The 20,822-nt window shown below is 48.6% G+C and overlaps 1 protein-coding gene across 1 annotated transcript; it reads right to left on the reverse strand.

Moving 5' to 3' along the window:
• Positions 1-2,184: 2,184 nt before the first annotated feature.
• Positions 2,185-19,818, reverse strand: PSMF1 (proteasome inhibitor subunit 1). The gene is made up of 8 exons (XM_081196608.1): positions 19,669-19,818; positions 16,680-16,837; positions 13,525-13,677; positions 11,689-11,771; positions 9,395-9,589; positions 7,253-7,306; positions 6,980-7,138; positions 2,185-4,572 (listed from the first exon to the last, which is right to left on the reverse strand). Exons 1-8 carry the CDS (start codon positions 19,694-19,696, stop codon positions 4,521-4,523), a joined length of 882 nt encoding a protein of 293 aa, XP_081052734.1. The 5' UTR covers positions 19,697-19,818; the 3' UTR covers positions 2,185-4,520.
• Positions 19,819-20,822: the final 1,004 nt, after the last annotated feature.

The following is a 20,822-nucleotide window of genomic DNA, read 5'->3' on the forward strand; positions in this document are numbered from 1 at the left end:
ACCAAAAACCGATGTTCTCTGGGCCACCCATTCCCAGTTCTTTGGTCAAAATATCGCTACAAAGCTTGCTGCCAAAAGCAGTCATAGTAGCGCTTTGGTAAATTAATCCTGGTAAAGGGTTATCTTCACGATCATTTAATAAGAAGGGCTTATATTTAAAGGGACACTTGCTGTTCTTTGCAGCTACTTTGTTTCCGGTGTGCTGCTGCTACAGAAGAAGAAATCAGCAACGACCGACTCGAGCCTGAAACTAAGTGTTGCAGCGCAGTGTGCTTCTGTCCAGAGCTTCAGCCACTTCATTCCTCTCTCACTTGTACAGTAGTCCGTGGTCCGTGAGCGAAATCCTGTGTGCTTAATCCCAGTTGCATTAAATTCTTTAGTTCCCCCACTGACCAGAAACACTCTCTTCCTGATTCACACCAACAAGCTATTTCTCTGCATTTTCCTGGGACAAAAGTGACCCACCCAGACAGAAAGATGGTTTTTTTCTACCCTTTATACATAGATCTGTGTTCCTGTTCCAGCTTGCACCTCTCAACATCCTATTGAGTTACTTTGAGACTACTTGCGGGACTCCCTGCTGCAGTTTCTTTCTTTTTTTACAGTTGCTCACATCTTGGGAGTTAACTAGTCTGCCAGCTGCATTTCTCTTATGTGCTAGTGGGGTAGTTCTCACAGGGAGAACTTGAATGAGTATTGGTGCTGAGATGACCCTCCCTTCCATGGTTGATACAGTCATAACTCAGGTTACAGCCACTTCAGGTGGCGTTTTTTCGGGTTGCGGACTGCCGAAACCCGGAAGTACCAGAACACGTTATTTCCGGGTTTAGGCAGCCGCGCATGTGCAGAAGCGCTGAATCGCAACCCACATGTGCGCAGATCACACACGGATCACGTTCGCAACCCAAGCATCCCCTGTACTTGCTTTCCTTTACTAAATTGTCTTTCCATTCATTTCTTATCTCGAAAGGCACATCTACAGCGGTACCTCTGGTTGCGAACGGGATCTGTTCCGGAGGCCCGTTCGCAACCTGAAAAGAATGCAACCCGCTTCTGCGCATGATGTCATTTTGTGCGCCTGCGCCAAAACCCGGAAGTAACCCGTTCCGTTACTTCCGGGTTGCCGCAGGATGCAACCTGAAAACGCGCAACCTGAAGCAAACGTAACATGAGGTATGACTGTACTGAAATTTCGGCAACAGGCTCGTTTATTTCAATTGATTAGCCAGCCAATCCTATCTGAAGGCAAACAATTAAGTGAGTGGCAATTATTTTAATCAAATAACAGTCCGCTAGGATAACAAGAGATAAGTATTTCTCAAATGGGGTGGAATTGATTCAATTCACACACTGAGCACATCAGCTGGCAAAATGGACCAGAGGCAGACAACTACAGTTCTGGAGTTTATTTTGCGAGTCTGCTTTTATACTAGGAACGGGGAATGTTTGCCCCCAACAAAGGCTGACTACATATCCCATCATCCTTGGGTATTGGTCATGCTGGCTGGGAGTTGTAGTCCAGTATGGTGGGGGCGAAGGGACGTGGGTGGCGCTGTGGGTTAAACCAGAGCCTAGGACTTGCCAAGCAGAAGGTCAGCAGTTTGAATCCCCGCGACGGGGTGAGCTCCCGTTGCTCGGTCCCTGCTCCTGCCCACCTAGCAGTTCAAAAGCAGGAACCTTCCAGCAGGAAGGTAAACGGCATTTCCATGCGCTGCTCTGGTTCGCCATAAGCGGCTTAGTCATGCTGGCCACATGACCTGGAAGCTGTATGCCAGCTCCCTCGGCCAATAAAGCGAGATGAGCGCCGCAACCCAAGAGTCGGCCACGACTGGACCTAATGGTCAGGGGTCCCTTTACCTTATGGTGGGAGCTGGCCTAATGGTTTATTATCCATTGCCTTAGCTTTTGATTCAGCTATTTGAATTTTTTAAAATTTCTTTAACCCAATGCCTTCCTCATGGGGCTTTGCGGGGAAAGAACAGGCTAGGGTTTAGAAGCCTCTTCTCTCCAGCAAGAACATGCAATATACTTTTGACATCGTGCTTCTCGCCAGCATTTAAGTCCTGGTGACACAGAGAGCACACCTCCACACTACCCAGCTGAGATTCCCATTGCAGGGGGCTGGACTATGGATCTATGGTAGTCGTCTGAGTGTCATCGCCCAAAGAATCAACCACCACCGCGTGAAAGAGCACGAACTTTTATTATTACTTTAAAGGGGTTAACTTGCAACACACCTCCTCAGGTCACCCCTATGACAACACACACAGTCCTTATATCAAATCACAGCCTGTCTGTAGAGACTTAAGTCCCTGTGGAGAAGGGATCGCCCGCTTTTTGTTCTCAAGCAAGTAGAAAATGAAGCAGTTTGGAAGTCTCCAAGCCACTGAAACACCCCAAGGGGAAACGAACGCTCCAGGTTTACTCCCTGTGCTTCTTAAGAGCTTAGATGGCTTTCAGAAGTCATGTGCTGCCAGCCCACACCCAAACAGCCCCCTGCCTGGTGTGGTAACTGCTCCAAGCAGAAATGTTGCCATCTCTGTTGGCAGGCAGTTCCCAAGACCTCCTAGTGACGTGGTGAAGAGCAAAGCAGCTGCACCACTCAGAGAATCACGCAATTTCAATTTATTTATTTTTTAAGCCATCTTGTGGCGGCTGCAAGCCTTGCAGGAAAAAACAATCTGATAATATCAGCTGACCTGAAAAATCACAGCAGTGCCTCCTCTTTGAAGGGATGGACGGGGCGGAATAATAGAAACTCGCCAAGTAGAGGAAGAAAACTGTCCTCTCTCTCTCTTTCACAGACACACAAAGCTAACTCGAAGGCCACTGTGACCACCGTGCTGGAAAAGGATTGCGGGAACTTGCTCTAAGGCAGAGTATACTGCTAAGTCTTTCAGCCGCATCAGAGACAGAGAGGCTGATGCTCTATGGATGCTGACGGACTCGCATCAGCGCTTGCAGGTAGCATGGCCGATGCTCAGGGCTGATGGGAATCCGATGACCGGAGGGTCACAGGTTCCCCTTGTGCGAGAAACGCTGTTTGGCAGCGCCTGGAAGATAAGGCAGAGAACGCCATTTCTGGCCAAAGAGAGGGGGGCGGGGCAAGCCTTTTCCACACAGCCCTGCAGTGTTGGCCGGCCAGCTCCCTATCCTGAAGGGAGAGGGTAGAATATGTTCGCCTCCACTTCAAGCCCTCGTCCCCAGAGAAGCCAAAACAGCATAAAAAGCCCTTTTGTACTTAAGGGGAACAGAATCCAAGTCCGCAAGTGGCAGAGACAGATATAAACAATTGACCTTTTTTTGCATGTACGCTATCCAATATTATTGTGTGTTTTATTTTTAATGGATCTGTTCCCTTAACAGCAGCCGAGCGAGGAGAGGGATGCTGTTCCTTAGTATAAAAGGAGGAAACTTCACCTGTTGAATTTCTGCTGCCAGCCTGCAGTTCAAAAGGCACAGAGCCCGCAAAGGAAGTCCACGTCCTTGCATGCAACACAAAGAGGTTGATCTGGGCCTACTTTGCTGGGGACGGCTGTGTGTGTGTGTGTGTGTGTGGCAGCTGGAGAAGGGGAACCACAGTTACTATGCTTTCAGAGGCAGTTCTGGGGACCCAGCTGCCTCCCCCACCCCAAGCTGAGCCTGATGGGGATTATAGTCCTAGACTTCTGGAGGGAATTCCAGTTTGGGAAACCTGTTCTCGAGCCAGCATGCAAGAGATACCCTCTAAAAAGCAAAACACATCATCTCAAGACAGGGATGCAAGCAGCAAAACACTGTTTATAAACAGCTCAGCCCAGACCAAGGAGCCAACTCAATTTGCCTGCCACTAACACCCGCTCACCCTGCTGCTATTTCAGCTTCTTACCAGCCCGCTCTGTGCCAACTCAAATGTGCCACCTGGGAAGAGAAAAAGCCTTTTTTGTGGGTGGTTTTTTTTTTCTTGCCAGGTAGCCAGTTGGTTTCATCAGAAGCTAGGAAAATAGGGGGTGGGAATGGCCTTTCAAGGAAAAAAGGGGTTTTTAAGTTGGAAACTGTTTTGAGTGACAAGCTGGGGAGGGCGGAGGCATTTTGGAGGGCGGGCTTTCGATTGGTCCAACTCTTCCCTACCTGCCCCTGCTATGATTGGCGTCAGAACCCAGCAGTGGCCAACTGGGTTCTTGGGCACACCCAGGTTTTGGAACGGGACAATTCCTCCCTGGCCCTTCGCATCCTTCGAAAACCAACCCACCAGCAGATGTTAAGAGCACAGCCGTCCTTTTTCACGGGCGCTTGCCGTTTCAGGGTGACGGGGAAGTCAACCTAAAGTGTTTGGGGCAGCAGGGGAAGAGAGAGGGGGGAAATATATATATATATACACATTTCTATGCACACGCCTTCCTCTTCCGGTTTATGTGGTGGGAAATCAAAGCAGGAGACAGGGTGGTGGCCTGCTTGCAGACGGAAGCCCGTGCCCCAAACATTTGGGGGGTCAGAGATGAGTGCCGATCAACCCGAGGGGAGCAGCTCCTCAGCAGTCCTCACATGAACATGTCGTCGTAGTTGGGTGGTGGCAGGTGGTCGGGGTTTGGCCTGGAAGGCGAACAAAGAGCATCAACCGCCACTCCCCACATTCAAGGGTGAGCAAGAATAAAATGCTACCCATTCCGTCTACAGCATGGGTAGGCAAACTAAGGTGGAACGTTCTGTCTCATGAGACCAGGGCCCTGCAGGATCTGATTTCTTTCCGCAGGGCCTGTAAGACAGAGTTGTTCCGCCTGGCCTTTGGCTTGAAATCAACTTGATCCCCTCTTTCCTTTTTCCTTTCTCCTTCTGTGATGGAACTTCTACTTGGGGACTTCCCTAGCTTTTTTCTGGCCCACGTAGGACCAGTCTGGATAGTTGGCCTTGGTGAAGACTTGACGTTTTCATTCCCCAAAAAGTTTTTTGAGTTTCTGCTGAAATGAGGCTGCATTTTAATGTTGTATTTCAATCTTGTTTTTTAAGTTGTATTTCAACCAATTGTTTTTATACCTGGTGTTAGCTGCCCTGAGCCCGGTCTTGGCTGGGGAGGGCGGGGTATAAATAAAATAAATTATTATTATTATTATTATTATTATTATTAATTCTAAATCTGGCCTGCGGACGGTCCAGGAATCAGCGTGTTTTTACATTAGAACGTGTGCTTTTATTTAAAATGCATCTCTGGGTTATTTGTGGGGCACAGGAATTTGTTCATCCCCCCTCAAAATGTAGCCCGGCCCCCACAAGGTCTGAGGGACAGTGGACTGGCCCCCTGTTGAAAAAGTTTGCTGACCCCTGGTTTAGAGTCTAAGTTGCTAGAAAATGGGTTGGGGGCCTTCAGCCCGTTTGTCTGCATTTGTTTTATTATGCAATTCTGGGGGTTATGCAAAGGAAGCTGTGTTATACTCAGACTTGGAGATGCACCCATCAGTAGAGCTATGAGACTACTTAATCTCACGGTTGCGGGTTTGAGTCCCATGTTGGGGGAGGCGATTCCTGCATTCCTATCTCTATACAGTGGTGCCTCGCAAGACGAAAAGAATCCGTTCTGCGAGTCTCTTCGTCTTGCGGTTTTTTCGTCTTGCGACGCAAGCCCATTAGTGGCTTAGCGGATTAGCGCTATTAGCGGCTTAGTGGATCAGCTGATAAGCGGCTTAGCGGCTTGGGAAAAAGGGGGGGAGGGAAAAAACCCCGCAGGAACTCACAAGACATTTTCGTCTTGCAAAGCAAGCCCATAGGAAATTCGTTTTGCGAAGCACCTCCAAAACGGAAAACCCTTTCATCTAGCGGTTTTTCCGTCTTGCGAGGCATTCGTCTTGCGGGGCACCACTGTAATTCCAGACCATCAGGTCAGCTTTAGCAGCGTTCTCTACCCTGGCTGGGTTTCCAGCAAGAGCCATTCCCAGCCCAGGTTTATAATGTATTTGAAAAATGATTGCAAACAATGACATTCATCAGTAGGCTTGATGGAAAACTTGTAGCAAAAATTTGAATGGTGGATTTGGCGAAGGATTTATAGGAGTTATGGAGGAGATGCAGAAGAAAAGCGTTATATAAGGATCCACAAAAGCGGGGGAGGGAAGTCAAAGGGGAATTATGTCTCTATTATATGAAAGAGCGTCTCCACCCCCATCGTTCTGCCCGGACGCTGAGGTCCAGCGCCGAGGGCCTTTTGGCGGTTCCCTCATTGCGAGAAGCCAAGTTACAGGGAACCAGGCAGAGGGCCTTCTCGGTGGTGGCACCCGCCCTGTGGAACGCCCTCCCAGCAGATGTCAAGGAGAACAACTACCTGACATTTAGAAGACATCTGAAGGCAGCCCTGTTCAGGGAAGTTTTTAATGTGTGACGTTTTAATGTATTTTTCATCTTTGTTGGAAGCCGCCCAGAGTGGCTGGGGAGACCCAGCCAGATGGGCAGGGTACAAATAATAAATTATTATTATTAAGTTTGGTTTTATTTTATTTTATTGGTATTGCATGTAAAATTGAAAATGCTAAAATAAACTCTGTGTGTGTGTGTCTCTGTGTGTGTATATATTGAGAGAGAGAAGAGAGAGGGAGATTATTTTTGCATTTTCAGTTTCACATGCAAGAACAAATTTTATATATATATATAGAGAGAGAGAGAGAGAGAGTGTGTGCCCTTCCCTTCCCTGCCTGGAGACGCCAGGAATCCAACCAGCAGCATTCTGCATTCCAAGCAGATGCACTGACTCTGAACTATGGCAACCCTGAAAAGCAGGCCCCATTCTTAAAACCTAGCTAAATCTCTGCAGCTCCTGCAGATGACAGGATGCTATTGTTTCTGCTGGGTACGGGTTGACTTAATTATTGGTTCAATTAGTGAAAAGGGAGCAGCTGTTTCGATTTCCCGCCCCTGGCATGAAAATGTCTCGAACGCAGCAATGTTTTCAACGCTGACATCCTAGGCCAGTGTCTTTCCCTGTCCCTCCCTGCAAACTTGCTCCCCTACTTACCCACTCCGGTTTGCCCCAGGGGGTCCAAAGGGGTCGAATCTGGCGCCAGGAGGAACGGATCCTGGAGGCAGCCTGTTGGGGAGTCCTGAAGACGGGTCGAGAATGGGATTTGGAAACCCTGAACGCAGCGGATCCATGATCATCCCACCGCTCCGGCTCCTGAGCAAGAAGAATTTGGGGAGATTGAAGAAAATCCATGGGGGAACATGAGCTGTAAACTTTTTATTTTTATTTTTTAAAGAACAGCCTTTCAGGTAAAGGGGACTGACTTACCCAAAAGGGTTCAGGTCTTCTCCTCCAACAGCGAAGGGCCCCATGGGGTCTGGCCTGAAACGGAAACAGTGTTTTCACTCTCGGCTAATAATAATAATAATAATAATAATAATAATAATAATAATAATAATTTATTATTTATACCCCACCCATCTGGCTGAGTTTCCCCAGCCACTCTGGGTGGCTCCCAATCGAATGTTAAAAACAACACAGCATTAAATATTAAAAACTTCCCTAAACAGGGCTGCCTTCAGATGTCTTTTAAAGATAGGTTAGCTGCTTATTTCCTTCTCATCTGAAGGGAGGGTGTTCCACAGGGTGGGTGCCACTACCGAGAAGGCCCTCTGTCTGGTTCCCTGTAACCTCACTTCTCGCAGCAATGGAACCACCAGAAGGACCTAGGTGCTGGATCTCAGTGTCCGGGCTGAACGATGGGGGTGGAGATGCTCCTTCAGATATACTGGGCCGAGGCCATTTAGGGCTTTAAAGGTCAGCACCAACACTTTGAATTGTTCTCGGAAACATACTGGGAGCCAGTGCAGATCTCTCAGGACCGGTGTTATGTGGGCCCGGTGGTCACTCCCATTCACCAGTCTAGCTGCTGCATTCTGGATTAATTGCAGTTTCCGGGTCACCTGCAAAGGTAGCCCCAAGTAGAGCGCATTGCAGTAGTCCAAGCGGGAGATAACCAGAGCATGCACCACTCTGGCAAGACAGTCCGCGGGCAGGTAGGGTCTCAGCCTGCGTACCAGATGAAGCTGATAAACAGCTGCCCTGGACACAGAATTGACCTGTGCCTCCATGGACAGCTGCGAGTCCAAAATGACTCCCAGGCTGCGCACCTGGTCCTTCAGGGGCACAGTCACCCCATTCAGGACCAGGGAATCCTCCAGACCAGCCCGCCCCCTGTCCCCCCAAAACAGTACTACTGTCTTGTCAGGATTAGATCAGAGAAGACAAGGAAATGTTTGGAATAACTTTTTTTAAAAGACCAGAGGCATTTCTGTTAAGCACTGTTGGCAGGGACATCCCGAAGGCCTTTATGGAGGTGTTCTTATATGCAACGGCCGCAGCTCGGACTTTGGTGGCAAAGGGATGGAAGGAACAAGAAGCCCTGACAGTAACAGACTGGCATTACAAGCTACAAGAATTTGCTGAAATGGTGCAGTTAACCAATACCCTGAGAGGCAATTCAAAACAAAAATTTATGGAAAAGTGGGATAGATATAAAACATATGTTCAAAAATACAGTACAGTGGTACCTCGGGTTAAGTACTTAATTCGTTCCGGAGGTCCGTTCTTAACCTGAAACTGTTCTTAATCTGTAGCACCACTTTAGCTAATGGGGCCTCCCGCTGCCGCCGCAGCACGATTTCAGTTCTCATCCTGAAGCAAAGTTCTTAACCTGAAGCACTATTTCTGGGTTAGCGGAGTCTGTAACCTGAAGTGCCTGTAACCTGAAGCGTATCTAACCCGAGGTACCACTGTAAAGGTTCGCTATCTATGCTAGCATTTGATTGACGTTGGAGTAAGACTGAGTTGAGAAATAAGACCAGGAGCACATTTTTATATAGGAATGTATGAGATAATATGTAAAGAAATATAACATAATAAGAGTACATTCATTTGTAAAAAAAGGAATATACAACAGGAAAAACAGGAAGTCTAGTGTCCTGGTATGTGTACATGATTTTTTGGGGGGAGGGGGGATTTGTTTTTTCCTCTTTGTTCTTTCTTTTTTTGTTGTTTCATTTTCTTTCTAGATATATAAAATTCGTATATAATTTATGTATACACGTTGGAAATTATATTATAGTAAGTTCTGTAATATAATATGACAACGTTTACCGATGTAATGTAAGAATGTTAACAAATAAATAAAATGCAAATTAAAAATAAAGCGAGAAGAGAAGGAAATCTAAGCAACGCTCAGCTCAGTGCTAGGATCCAGCCTTGCACATGTGAACCTAGGAGCCACAGCTGCCAACTTTTCCCTTTTCTTGCGAGGAATCCTATTCGGAATAAGGGAATTTCCCTTAAAAAAGGGGAAACGTTGACAGCTATGCTAGGAGCATCCCCGGGGCAACCTCTGGACCAAAGCCAGTCCCTCCTCACTCTCTTCCGCATTACAAGGGGCTTTACCAGTTGGGCTGCCGGCTGCCGTGGGGATGGCGAGGCGGGATCCACAGCGGGTCATGGTCAGGAGGGTTGGGAGGAGACGGGTTCCGCTCACGCCGGGGCTCCTCCTTGGCCACGCTCCTCTCTTTGGCCGCCTCGAAGGGAGAGACGATGTGGGCCGTGACCTGTGCCTGCAGCTCCTCTGTGTTCTGGTACACTCTGAGGCGGGAGAGAAGGCAGGATTAGAGATCTCCGTTTCAACCACACAGTGGGAAACTGTTTTAACTGCTATAACAAGGGTGTCTCTGGACCTTACATTGAGGCTCATACAGTGGTACCTCGGGTTAAGTACTTAATTCGTTCCGGAGGTCTGTTCTTAACCTGAAACTGTTCTTAACCTGAAGCACCACTTTAGCTAATGGGGCCTCCTGCTGCTGCCGTATGACTTCTGTTCTCATCCTGAAGCAAAGTTCTTAACCCGAGATACTATTTCTGGGTTAGCGGAGTCTGTAACCTGAAGTGTATGTAACCTGAGGTACCACTGTACTAGTACGCTTGCGAGCACAATTCAAAGTGTTGGCGCTGACCTTTAAAGCCCTAAACGGCCTCAGTCCAGTATACATGAAGGAGTGTCTCCACCCCCATCATTCAGCCCAGACACTGAGGTCCAGCTCCGAAGGCCTTATAGTTGTTTCCTTCCCTGCAAGAAGTGAGGTTACAGGGAACCAGACAGAGGGCCTTCTTGGTAGTGGCACCTGCCCTGTGGAACGCCCTCCCATCAGATGTCAAAGATATCTGGCATTTAGAAGACATCTGAAGGCAGCCCTGTTTAGGGAAGTTTTTAATGGCTGATGGTTTAATGTATTTTTAATCTTTTGTTGGAAGTCACCCTTAGTGGCTGGGGAAACCCAGCCAGATGGGTGGGGTATAAATAATAAATTTATTACTGTGGATGCTCGGGTTGCAAATGTGATCTGTGCAGGAGGCACGTTTGCAACCTGCAGCATTCACAACCTGCAGCGCCGCATGTGTGCAAAGCGCAATTTAGCACTTCTGTGCATGCACGACCACCGAAACCCTGAAGCAACCCGTTCCGGTACTTCCGGGTTTCGGCGCATCTGTAATCCAAAAAAACGCAACCCGAAGCGTCTGTAACCCGAGGTATGACTGCATTATTATTATTATTACTCTACAACAAAAAAATAATATTTAGAGTATCCTGGGCCCCATTATGTTTCTTTAAAAAAGGGCTGTCTAAGGTATCTAACTGCTGGCAGAGAACAAGCCCACAAGAGGTTTCAGGCTCAGTCACTCAATGTCTCCTGAAAAAGCCTGCCCAGTTGCTCCTCTCAGCCTGGGCTACCTCACAGGGTTGTTAGGGGGATGGAACAAGGATGGGGGGAGAACAGTGCATGCCGCCTTGGGCTGCTTGGAGAAAAGGTGGGATATAATTCATAAACCCATCAGTGGGAAAATGCCTAATTTGGCCGTGTACTTTTTGATGTTGAGATTCCTGCTTAAACTGAGATTCCTGCACGGCAGGGGGTTGGACTAGATGACCCTCAGGTCCCTTCCAGCTGTTATGATTCTATGACTCCGTGTTATCAGAACTCTAGCCCAATGGTTGCCATTAATTTGATTTTGAATTGATTTTAGAATGCATTTCAATTAATTGATTATGATTTTATGTAAACTGTGTTACTTTTATTGTTGTTACCCGCTCTGAGCCCGGCTTCGGCTGGGGAGGGCGGGATATAAATAAAATTATTTTATTATTATTATTATTTTCTTGTTTCTGACTCCTTTTGTTTTGTTTGCAATGGTGTACTTTTACATGTTGCAAACTGCCTTTGAGCATGGTTTGAACTATGGAAAGACAACATGCAAATAAAATGATGTACTACAGTGGTACCTCGGGTTACAGAAGCTTCAGGTTACAGACTCCACTAACCCAGAAATAGTACCTCAGGTTAGGAACTTTGCTTCAGGATGAGAACAGAAATCGTGCTCCAGCAGGAGGCCCCATTAGCTAAAGTGGTGCTTCAGGTTAAGAACAGTTTCAGGTTAAGAACGGACCTCCGGAACACATTAAGCTCTTAACCCGAGGTACCACTGTATATGTGTTTGGCTTGCCCACTATTGAACGTAAGATGATTAGTTTTCCCCATGCACATCTGATCTGGCTGGGGGTTCTCGGCTTATGTTCCCACGGCTGTGGAAAGGCCACACATGTCTCCCCCAACCCAGGGGCCCCTTTGGAAACAGACATCGCTCTTCTTCCGAATGAACCCAAGACCTTTACAAAGAGGTGCAATTACTTGTCAAAATCAGCCAGGTGTTCCGGGTCGACGAAGTCGGACACTTTCAAGGTCAAAGCTGTCACTTTCTGTAACTTGGGATCCTGGAGGGAAAACAGAAAAGAGACAGAGCTGAGTTTGGGAAGGACAGAGGTGGAAAAGCGGGAAGAATATGAGCCCAGCCCCTACTGAGTGTGTGTGGGGGGGGGCAGCAAGGAACATCTCCCTCCTGAAAGTTGTACCGCCTTGTGTGGGATTAAAGGAGCTGGGAAGGAATCTCGCTCTGCACATGGTCAGAGGCACTCTTCTCCAATTATCCTCATACGGCAGGTTTGATCCCAGGCAGTGAAAAAACGGATTCCAGTGCTCAAATTACCGTATTTTTCGTTCTATAGGACGCACATTTCCCCCTCCAAAAATTAAGGGGAAATGTGTGTGCGTCCTATAGAGCGAATGCAGGCTGCGCTGCTAAGCCCAAAGCCAGAACTGGAAGACGGAGCACTGCGGAGCGCTCCGTCTCGCTGCTCTAGCTTGGGGACGGTGCCTTCACCCCGCTGTCCTGCAGAAGCTAGCAAGGCTGTTCCCAAGCCAGAACAGCGAGAGGGAGGGCTCCGTCTCGCTGCTCTAGCTTGGGGACGGCTGCACGCAAACCTCTGCAGGGCAGCGGGGCGCTGCGCTCCAAAGGCTTCAGGGATCTTTGAGGCTGGCGGTGGGGGAAAGCAGCGCTTCCCTCCACCACCAGCCCCACAAGCTCTGGTGAATGTACCTGGAACGCACCTTGTTTTAGAGGGGGAGAACAAGAAAATTTTTTCCCCCCTGTTCTCCCCCTCCTATGGTCCGGTGCGTCCAATGGAGCGAAAAATACGGTAAATAAGTACAATTGAACCAAACAGGAAAGTCTAACTCCCTGCAGTGCAGGAATATTTTCTGCCCAACGTGGGGATCGAACCCCTGACCTTGAGATGAAGAGATTCCTGCTCTAGCAAAGACCTTTCTGCTGCTGGAAAAGGGCCACAGATCATGAGCAGAGCATCTTCCTTGCGTGCAGAAGGACCCAAGGGCACCAACTCTAGGTAGGGCTTGAAATCCTAGACAGCTGCTGCCAGCCAGTGGAAACAATACTGGGCCAGATGGGCCCAGCAGACTACATAAGGCAGCTTCCCATGTCCAGGGCAGCTGTCTACCAGCTCCATCTGGTACGCAGGATGAGACCCTACCTGCCCGCAGACTGTCTCGCCAGAGTGGTGCATGCTCTGGTTATCTCCCGCTTGGACTACTGCAATGCGCTCTACGTGGGGCTACCTTTGAAGGTGACCCGGAAACTGCAATTAATCCAGAATGCGGCAGCCAGACTGGTGACTGGGAGTGGCTGCTGAGACCACATAACACTGGTCCTGACAGACCTACATTGGCTCCCAGTACGTTTCTGAGCACAATTCAAAGTGTTGGTGCTGACCTTTAAAGCCCTAAACGGCCTTGGTCCAGTATACCTGAAGGAGTGTCTCCACCCCCATCGTTCTGCCCAGACACTGAGGTCCAGCTCCAAGGGCCTTTTCACGGTTCCCTCCCTGCGAGAAGTCAAGTTACAGGGAACCAGGCAGAGGGCCTTCTCGGTAGTGGCACCCGCCCTGTGGAACGCCCTCCCACCAGATGTCAAAGAGAAAAATAACTACCAAACTTTTAGAAGACATCTGAAGGCAGCCTTGTTTAGGGAAGCTTTTAATGTTTAATTGGTTACTGTATTTTAGTGTTCTGTTGGAAGCCGCTCAGGGTGGCTGTGGAAACCCAGCCAGTTGGGTGGGGTATAAATAATAGATCATTATTATTATCTATCAGCCGCCTGCAAAGCCGCCTCACCATGGCATTGAGGATGATGCTGCCGTCCATCATGATCCCCTTCAGCAGGAGGTCGCGGGAGTCGTCCTTCATCCTGTAGCGAAGGGTGAACAGGTCGCTGTCTGCGTTCCACCCGGCAGGCAACATCTCAGACTTCCTCTCGTTGGCGCCTGGCTGTGCAATGACACCCCAGAAGAGACAGGTGAAACTTTTGAAAATTCACTGGACTGCATCTCTTTGACCTCTGGTGGAAGGTGGACTTGGGTGGACTTTGGGCACTATTCTAGCTATTTAAAGCATTTTTACCTTCCTCTTCAGCTGAAAAGGCACCCGGGTTGCTTAGAATTTTTAAAAACCTCCATTCCTTACCAGCGGATTCACAGGTTAAAGAAACGGCATGAAAGGAAAATGGGTTGGGGAGGGAGGAGGAAGAGTACAAGCACTTCCTTGAGTCTGATACTAGTCCTTAAACGTGGCCTGGAACTATTCGAAAAGCAATTGTAATAAACAGATTACGCTAGTACGATTGCAAGAAGTTCTGTAAGGAGGACTATTTGAAACATTGCAAGAAAGACTATGAAGAGAATTATTACTTAAGGACAATTAAAAGTAATAGAGAAATTAAGAAATGCAGAACGAGCGATAAAGAATGGAAAATCTTCAGAAGTTGTTGGCGGAAGTCTAAATTATTGTATAAGATAAGAAGTTGTGGTAAATGATTGTTGGAAATGATATGTTAAAAAAACCAATAAAAATGTACATTAAAAAAATGTGGCCTAGAAAGGACCTTCTCAGTGGTGGCAGCTTCCAGACTCGAACTCCCTTCCGAGGGAAGCTGGATTGGCTCCTTATCATTGTAGTAACAACAACAACAACTTGCCCTTCCCCCTAAGGTCCCAGGGCAGGTCACAATATTAAAGCACAGTATAAAAACAGCATGCAATCGTAAAAATAAGGTAGGTCATACAAAAAAATATACACAAGCAATTCTGACATTTTAATGCTGCAATGTGCCATAGGACCTAATAATAATAATAATAATAATAATAATAATAATATTTTTTATTTATACCTTAGGGGGAAGGGCAGGTAAATAACAACAACATGTGCAGGAAGAATGACATTTGCAAACTATATATCCAGCCAAGTTCTCTAGGTAGTTTTTACGATACAGAGGTCAATAAAAATTAAAACCAAAGCAAGCCTACAGTTCTGGTTGCCACACCCTTAAAAGAGAGAGAGAGAGAGATAATAGAACGGGAAAAGGAAGCCAAAATTAAAACAGAATCATACGAGTTGAAGGGATCCAGGGGGTCATCCAGTCCAGCCCCCTGAAATGCAGAATCTCAGGTAAATCATGCATGACGGACGGCCACCCAACCTCTGCTTAAAAAGCTCCAAGGAAGGAGAGACCACCACCTCCCACCTGGGGCTTTTGGAGGGTGGGGGAGGAAAGTAAGTTATGGGGAAAGGCACAACATGTAAGATTCTGTGTCCAGGGCAGCTGTCTACCAGCTCCATCTGGTACGCAGGCTGAGACCCTACCTGCCCACAGACTGTCTTGCCAGAGTGGTGCATGCTCTAGTTATCTCCCGCTTGGACTACTGCCATGCGCTCTGCGTGGGGCTACCTTTGAAGGTGACCCGGAAACTGCAATTAATCCAGAATGCGGCAGCTAGACTGGTGACTGGGAGCGGCCACCAAAACCACACAACACCGGTCTTGAAAGACCTACATTGGCTCCCAGTATGTTTCCGAGCACAATTCAAAGTGTTGGTGCTGACCTTTAAAGCCCTAAACGGCCTCGGTCCAGTATATCTGAAGGAGCGTCTCCTCCCCCATCGTTCTACCTGAGGTCCACTGCCGAGGGCCTTCTGGCGGTTCCCTCCCTGTGAGAAGTGAGGTTACAGGGAACCAGGCAGAGGGCCTTCTCGGTAGTGGCGCCTGCCCTGTGGAACTCCCTCCCACCAGATGTCAAAGAGAACAACAACTACCAGACTTTTAGAAGACATCCGAAGGCAGCCCTCTTTAGGGAAGCTTTTAATGTTTGATGGACTACTGTATTTTAATAATTTGTTGGAAGCCGCCCAGAGTGGCTGGGGCAGCCCAGCCAGATGGGCGGGGTATTAATAATAATAATAATAATAATAATAATAATAATAATAATAATACAAATACCACATCCTGCTAGGCTGGTGGCCACTGCTTCTCACTGGCCTGGGAGGCCCGGTGATGCAATGGCCAGAGGCATCCAGAGATGAGGAAAGAGTTGGCAACCCCTCTCCTTTTTTTGCCCCAGGAAGTAAAGAGGAGACAGCCTACTCCATGGGTAGGCAACCTAAGGCCCGGGGGCTGGATCCAGCCTAATTGCCTTCTAAATCTGGCCTGCGGATGGTCCGGGAATCAGCGTGTTTTTACATGAGTCGAATGTGTGCTTTTATTTAAAATAATAATATAACAATAATAATTTATTATTTGCACCCTGCCCATCTGGCTGGGTTTCCCCAGCCACTCTGGGCGGCTTCCAACAAAGATTAAAAGTACATTAAAATGTCCCACATTAAAAACTTCCCTGAACAGGGCTGCATCTCTGGGTTATTTGTGGGGCATAGGAATTTGTTCATTCCCCCCTCCCCTAAATATAGTCCGCCCCCCCACAAGGTCTGAGGGACAGTGGACCGGCCCACAGCTGAAAAGCTTTGCCTACTCCTTCGCCCTTTTCACAGCCTGCCAAAGGGGAGGCTGCCACTACGCAGCTACCTAGTGGAGACCACGCCCCCTGGCATGATTACGCAGCTGGACAGAGGTGCCGAGAGAGGGGGCAAGAGTTGGCAACCCCCCTCCTTTTCCGGCCTGGTAAAGCAACGCCAGCCTTATCCCCTGCCCTTCCCGCAGCCTGCCGCCACTACGCAGCTACCCAGTGGAGACCACGCCCCCTGGCATGATTACGCAGCTGGACAGAGGTGCCGAGAGAGGGGGCAAGAGTTGGCAACCTCCCCCCCCCCTTTTCCGGCCTGGTAAAGCAACGCCAGCCTTATCCCCTGCCCTTCCCGCAGCCTGCCGCCACTACGCAGCTACCCAAGACGATCTCACGCCCCCTTCGCCGCGGCGCACCTGGGCAGAGGCGCCGAGAGGGGGGGAGAGCGTTGGCAACCCTCCTTCCCTTCTGCTCTCACCTCATCGCCGGCGCCGAGGCAGCGGAAGCCTTGCGTGATGAGCTTCCAGTGCAGGTAGCAGATCAAGGCGTCCTGCGGGCTGGAGATGTCCGGAGAGACCGAGTGGTAGAGGAGCTCCAGCCCGGCCATGGCGCCGTCCCGGCCGCCGCCGCCGCCGCCTGCACGTGGGGAAGGAAGGAGAGAAGGAAGGAGGAAGGATTAGGAGGAGGAGAAAGAGAAGAAAGGGCCTCGCACACACAACCAGCCGCCGGCGCAGGAGGGTCCCTCTCCGGTTAGGCGCGCTGCGAAAGCGAAAGTGGCGACCGGGGAAGGAGCCTCCCCCGCGCGCGCGCAAAGGGAAAAGAGGGAGGAGGAAGCCTTTCCCCGGTTAGAGTCCCCGGCTCGCTCCACTCACAAGCCCGGCAGCCAACGCGGAGCCGGGCGTTGGGGTTCCGACGGCGACGGGAAAGCGCGCACAAGGCCAGCATCGCGTCCATGGCGAAGCGAGGCAACCGCGCGCCAAGTTGGCGTGCGCGCTGGTGCTTTTATGCGCCAGAGCGCACGGGAAGGACGGAAACGGGCTCCGGGTTCGGGGTGGTTTTGCGCCGGGGAAAAAGCAAGGCCGCAGTCAAGTCAAAGGTGCATTTAAGAAATATAATTTGGGAACATAAAAGGGAAGGTCGGAGGTCACGCGGGCATGAATTGCAAACAAGATAAAAGGCAAATAATGGAGGAACAAATGGTTGTAGATTATTTGTTACCATTTTTCCTGTTTGCATTTACTGAGTATTTCTGTTATGCACTTCTCAATTAATAAAGCATTAAAAAAAAATAGGGGGGGGGGGAGAAAAAGCAAGGCCGCAAGCGGAAAGTGGGGAGGAGGAGGAGAAATGCAAACACGCTGCCCTGAAAATAATAATAATATAATAATAATTTATTATTTATACCCCGCCCATCTGGCTGGGCTTCCCCAGCCACTCTGGGCGGCTTCCAACAGAACACTAAAATACAATAACCTATTAAACACTAAAAGTTTCCCTAAACAGGGCTGCCTTTAGATGTCTTCTGAAAGTCTGGTAGTTGTTTTTCTCTTTGACATCTGGAGGGAGGGCGTTCCACAGGGCCAATCAGGTTCACCTGTAGGGCAATCAGGTTGTGGATTCACCTCCACCTGGAGCTGGATTGGGTGGCTCCTGTGGACCAATTAGACTACTGCATTCTGGACCCTATTCTAGGACCAATCAGACTGCTGCCTTTTGGATCCTGTTCAGCTCAGTACATAACGCTAAGCATCTAGGCCAGGGGTCTGCAACCCGCGGCTCCGGAGCTGCATGTGGCTCTTTTACACCTTTGCCGCGGCTCCGGGGTGGATACTAGCGAGGGGAGGAGGCGCATTGTGCGCCCCGACACTCCCCACTGTGGCAGACGCTGTACTGGCTGTGAAGTCGCATGGGGGCGGTGTGTGCATTAGTCACGCACCGTCCTGACGTCACCTTCCTGCCCATCCGCCCGCTACATTGTAAGGGGCATGTACGCTGGTCACTGCATTGAAAGGGGGCATGTACGCTGGTCACTGTTTTGAAGGGGAGTGAAGAACACACACACACAAAAAGGTAACTTGTTAATTTAACGTTTATTTCTATGAGGAGGAGTAATTCTGAGGGGTCAAACAAAGAAATAATAAAAAAGTGAGAAAAAAGTTATTTTTATAATGACAGGTTTTGCGGCTCCCAGTTTTTTTCCCCTTCGGAAACGGGTCCAAGTGGCTCTTTTTGTCTTAAAGGTTGCAGACCCCTGATCTAGGAGGCTGAGAGACTCTGACTGGGCCAAGGCCCACCAGGTGAGTTTCATGGCTGAAGTTGGGATTTGAACTTTGGTCGCCCAGATTCTAGCCCAGCACTCTAACCACTGCCCCAAACTGGACCCCAAACACTGGCGATTGCCAAACAGGCCTGATTTAAAGGGACGGTGTCCTAAGCAGGCACCTTCACTGCACCCTTTTCTGCTAAAAAGAACTTTGTTTAGACAAGCCTTCCCAGATATCTAGAATGCTGGTGTCTTTATACAGTTCATGGACGTTTTCAATTTATGGAATGTTTTAATCTGTAAACCCCAACAGGGTATAAATAAATGCATAATGATAATAACTGGGTTTGTGTGTTTTTTTACTAATAATTTTATTGTTTTATTCTTTTGGTGGACTGCTTTGAGGTTTGTTTGTTTTACAACCAGGTATGTAAATTTTTATGAAATAAATATAAACAAATAAATGGGTTTGGTTTATACTAGACTGTGCCTACTGGTTTTCCCAGTAGTGATGTATGGAAGTGAGAGCTGGACCATAAAGAAGGCTGATCACAGAAGAATTGATGCTTTTGAATTCTGGTGCTGGAGGAGACTCTTGAGAGTCCCATGGACTGCAAGAAGATCAAACGTATCCATTCTGAAGGAAATCAGCCCTGAGTGCTCACTGGAAGGACAGATCCTGAAGCTGAGGCTCCAAGACTTTGGCCACCTCATGAGAAGAGAAGACTCCCTGGAAAAGACCCTGATGTTGGGAAAGATGGAGGGCACAAGGAGAAGGGGACGGCAGAGGACGAGATGGTGGGACAGTGTTCTCGAAGCTACCAGCATGAGTTTGACCAAACTGCGGGAGGCCGTGGAAGACAGGAGGGCCTGGTGTGCTCTGCTCCAGGGGGTCACGAAGAGTCAGACACGACTATACAACAACAACAACAATCTAAGGAATGTTGGGGCTTCCTAACTTTCCAGAAATCTGAAATTAAAAGGACTCAGGAGAATCTCTGAATTGCATCCTCTGTGCATTGGGAAGATCTTAAAGTACCCGGATTTGAAATCAGTGTTGGACACGACTAAACAACAACAACAAGGCCTGTGCCTAGCTCCCTCTGTTCTCCCCAGGCTGATCTCTTCCCACTGGGGAAGCCCCCTATAGCCAGGCTACCCCCCCTCGCACCCCCTCCAACCCTTCCCATGCTTTACTACTGACCATGTGTTTTCCGGGCTCTCTCCGCCATGGCTACTGCCACCTGCCCCACATGGTCCAAAGGGCACAGAAGAAGGGGGGCAGAGGCCGGGGTGATAACATGGCCTCCAGCTTTGCTTTGCCGACTTATCTGGTTGCCGTGCAACAGAGACCCCCAGGGTTCCATGTTCCATGCGCCCAGCTCTTGCAAGAGACTCCCAAGCCGGTTAGGATCAGGGCAGAGAGGAAGAGCGCAGGTCACCAGGATTGGGCCTGAATCACTGCTGCTAAGTGAGCTTGCGATGCTGGCCTTTCTTGCCTCCTGGCTCGCCCCTCTGACTCGGGAGTAAGGGAGTGATGCTTTATTACAGCAGATCAATAATAATAATATTGTACAAACAACTCCATATTTTCTTTACAAATATTTATCATTTACAATACTGTCTTAATTATTTTATAGCACTGTACATTGATTATTGCTTTCATGTTATGGATCAGTGGTAAAAGTCATGTTAAATTGCTGTATTAGGGGTTGTTTTTAAAAGTCTGGAACAGATTAATCCGTTTTGCATTACTTTCTATGGGAAACAAAATAAAAATTCCTTCTGTGTTGGTCTGACTACAGCAGACCAACACGGCTACCTACCTGTAACTTTCTATGGGAAAGTGCACCTTGGTTTTGGAATGCTTTGGTTTGGGAACGGACTTCCAGAACAGATTAAGTTTGAGAACCAAGGTACTACTGTATATACAATAAACAAGCATGTTTCCTTCAAAGGTCTTGAGCATGGGTAGGCAAACTTAAAGGCCCGGGGGCCGGATCCGGCCCGATCGCCTTCTAAATCCGGCCTGCGGACGGTCCGGGAATCAGAGTGGTTTTTTTCATGAGTAGAATGTGTGCTTTTATTTAAAATGCATCTCTGGGTTATTTGTGGAGCATAGGAATTTGTTCATTCCCCCCCTAAAAAAAATGTAGTCCGCCCCCCCATAAGGTCTGAGGGACAGTGGACCGGCCCCCTGCTGAAAACGTTTGCTGACCCCTGGTCTTGAGTTAACCTCCAATGGTATCAAATAGAAGTTGCCTGGTGATCTCAGAAGCCCCACTGGAGGGCGCCCCACCCTTTCTAAAGCTCCCTTTCTGAGATTTCAATTTTGTGCTTTCTGTACCCTTCTCTGTT

Source organism: Podarcis bocagei (genome assembly GCF_964188305.1).
Source record: "Podarcis bocagei genome assembly, chromosome: 5".
Lineage (NCBI taxonomy): Eukaryota > Metazoa > Chordata > Lepidosauria > Squamata > Lacertidae > Podarcis > Podarcis bocagei.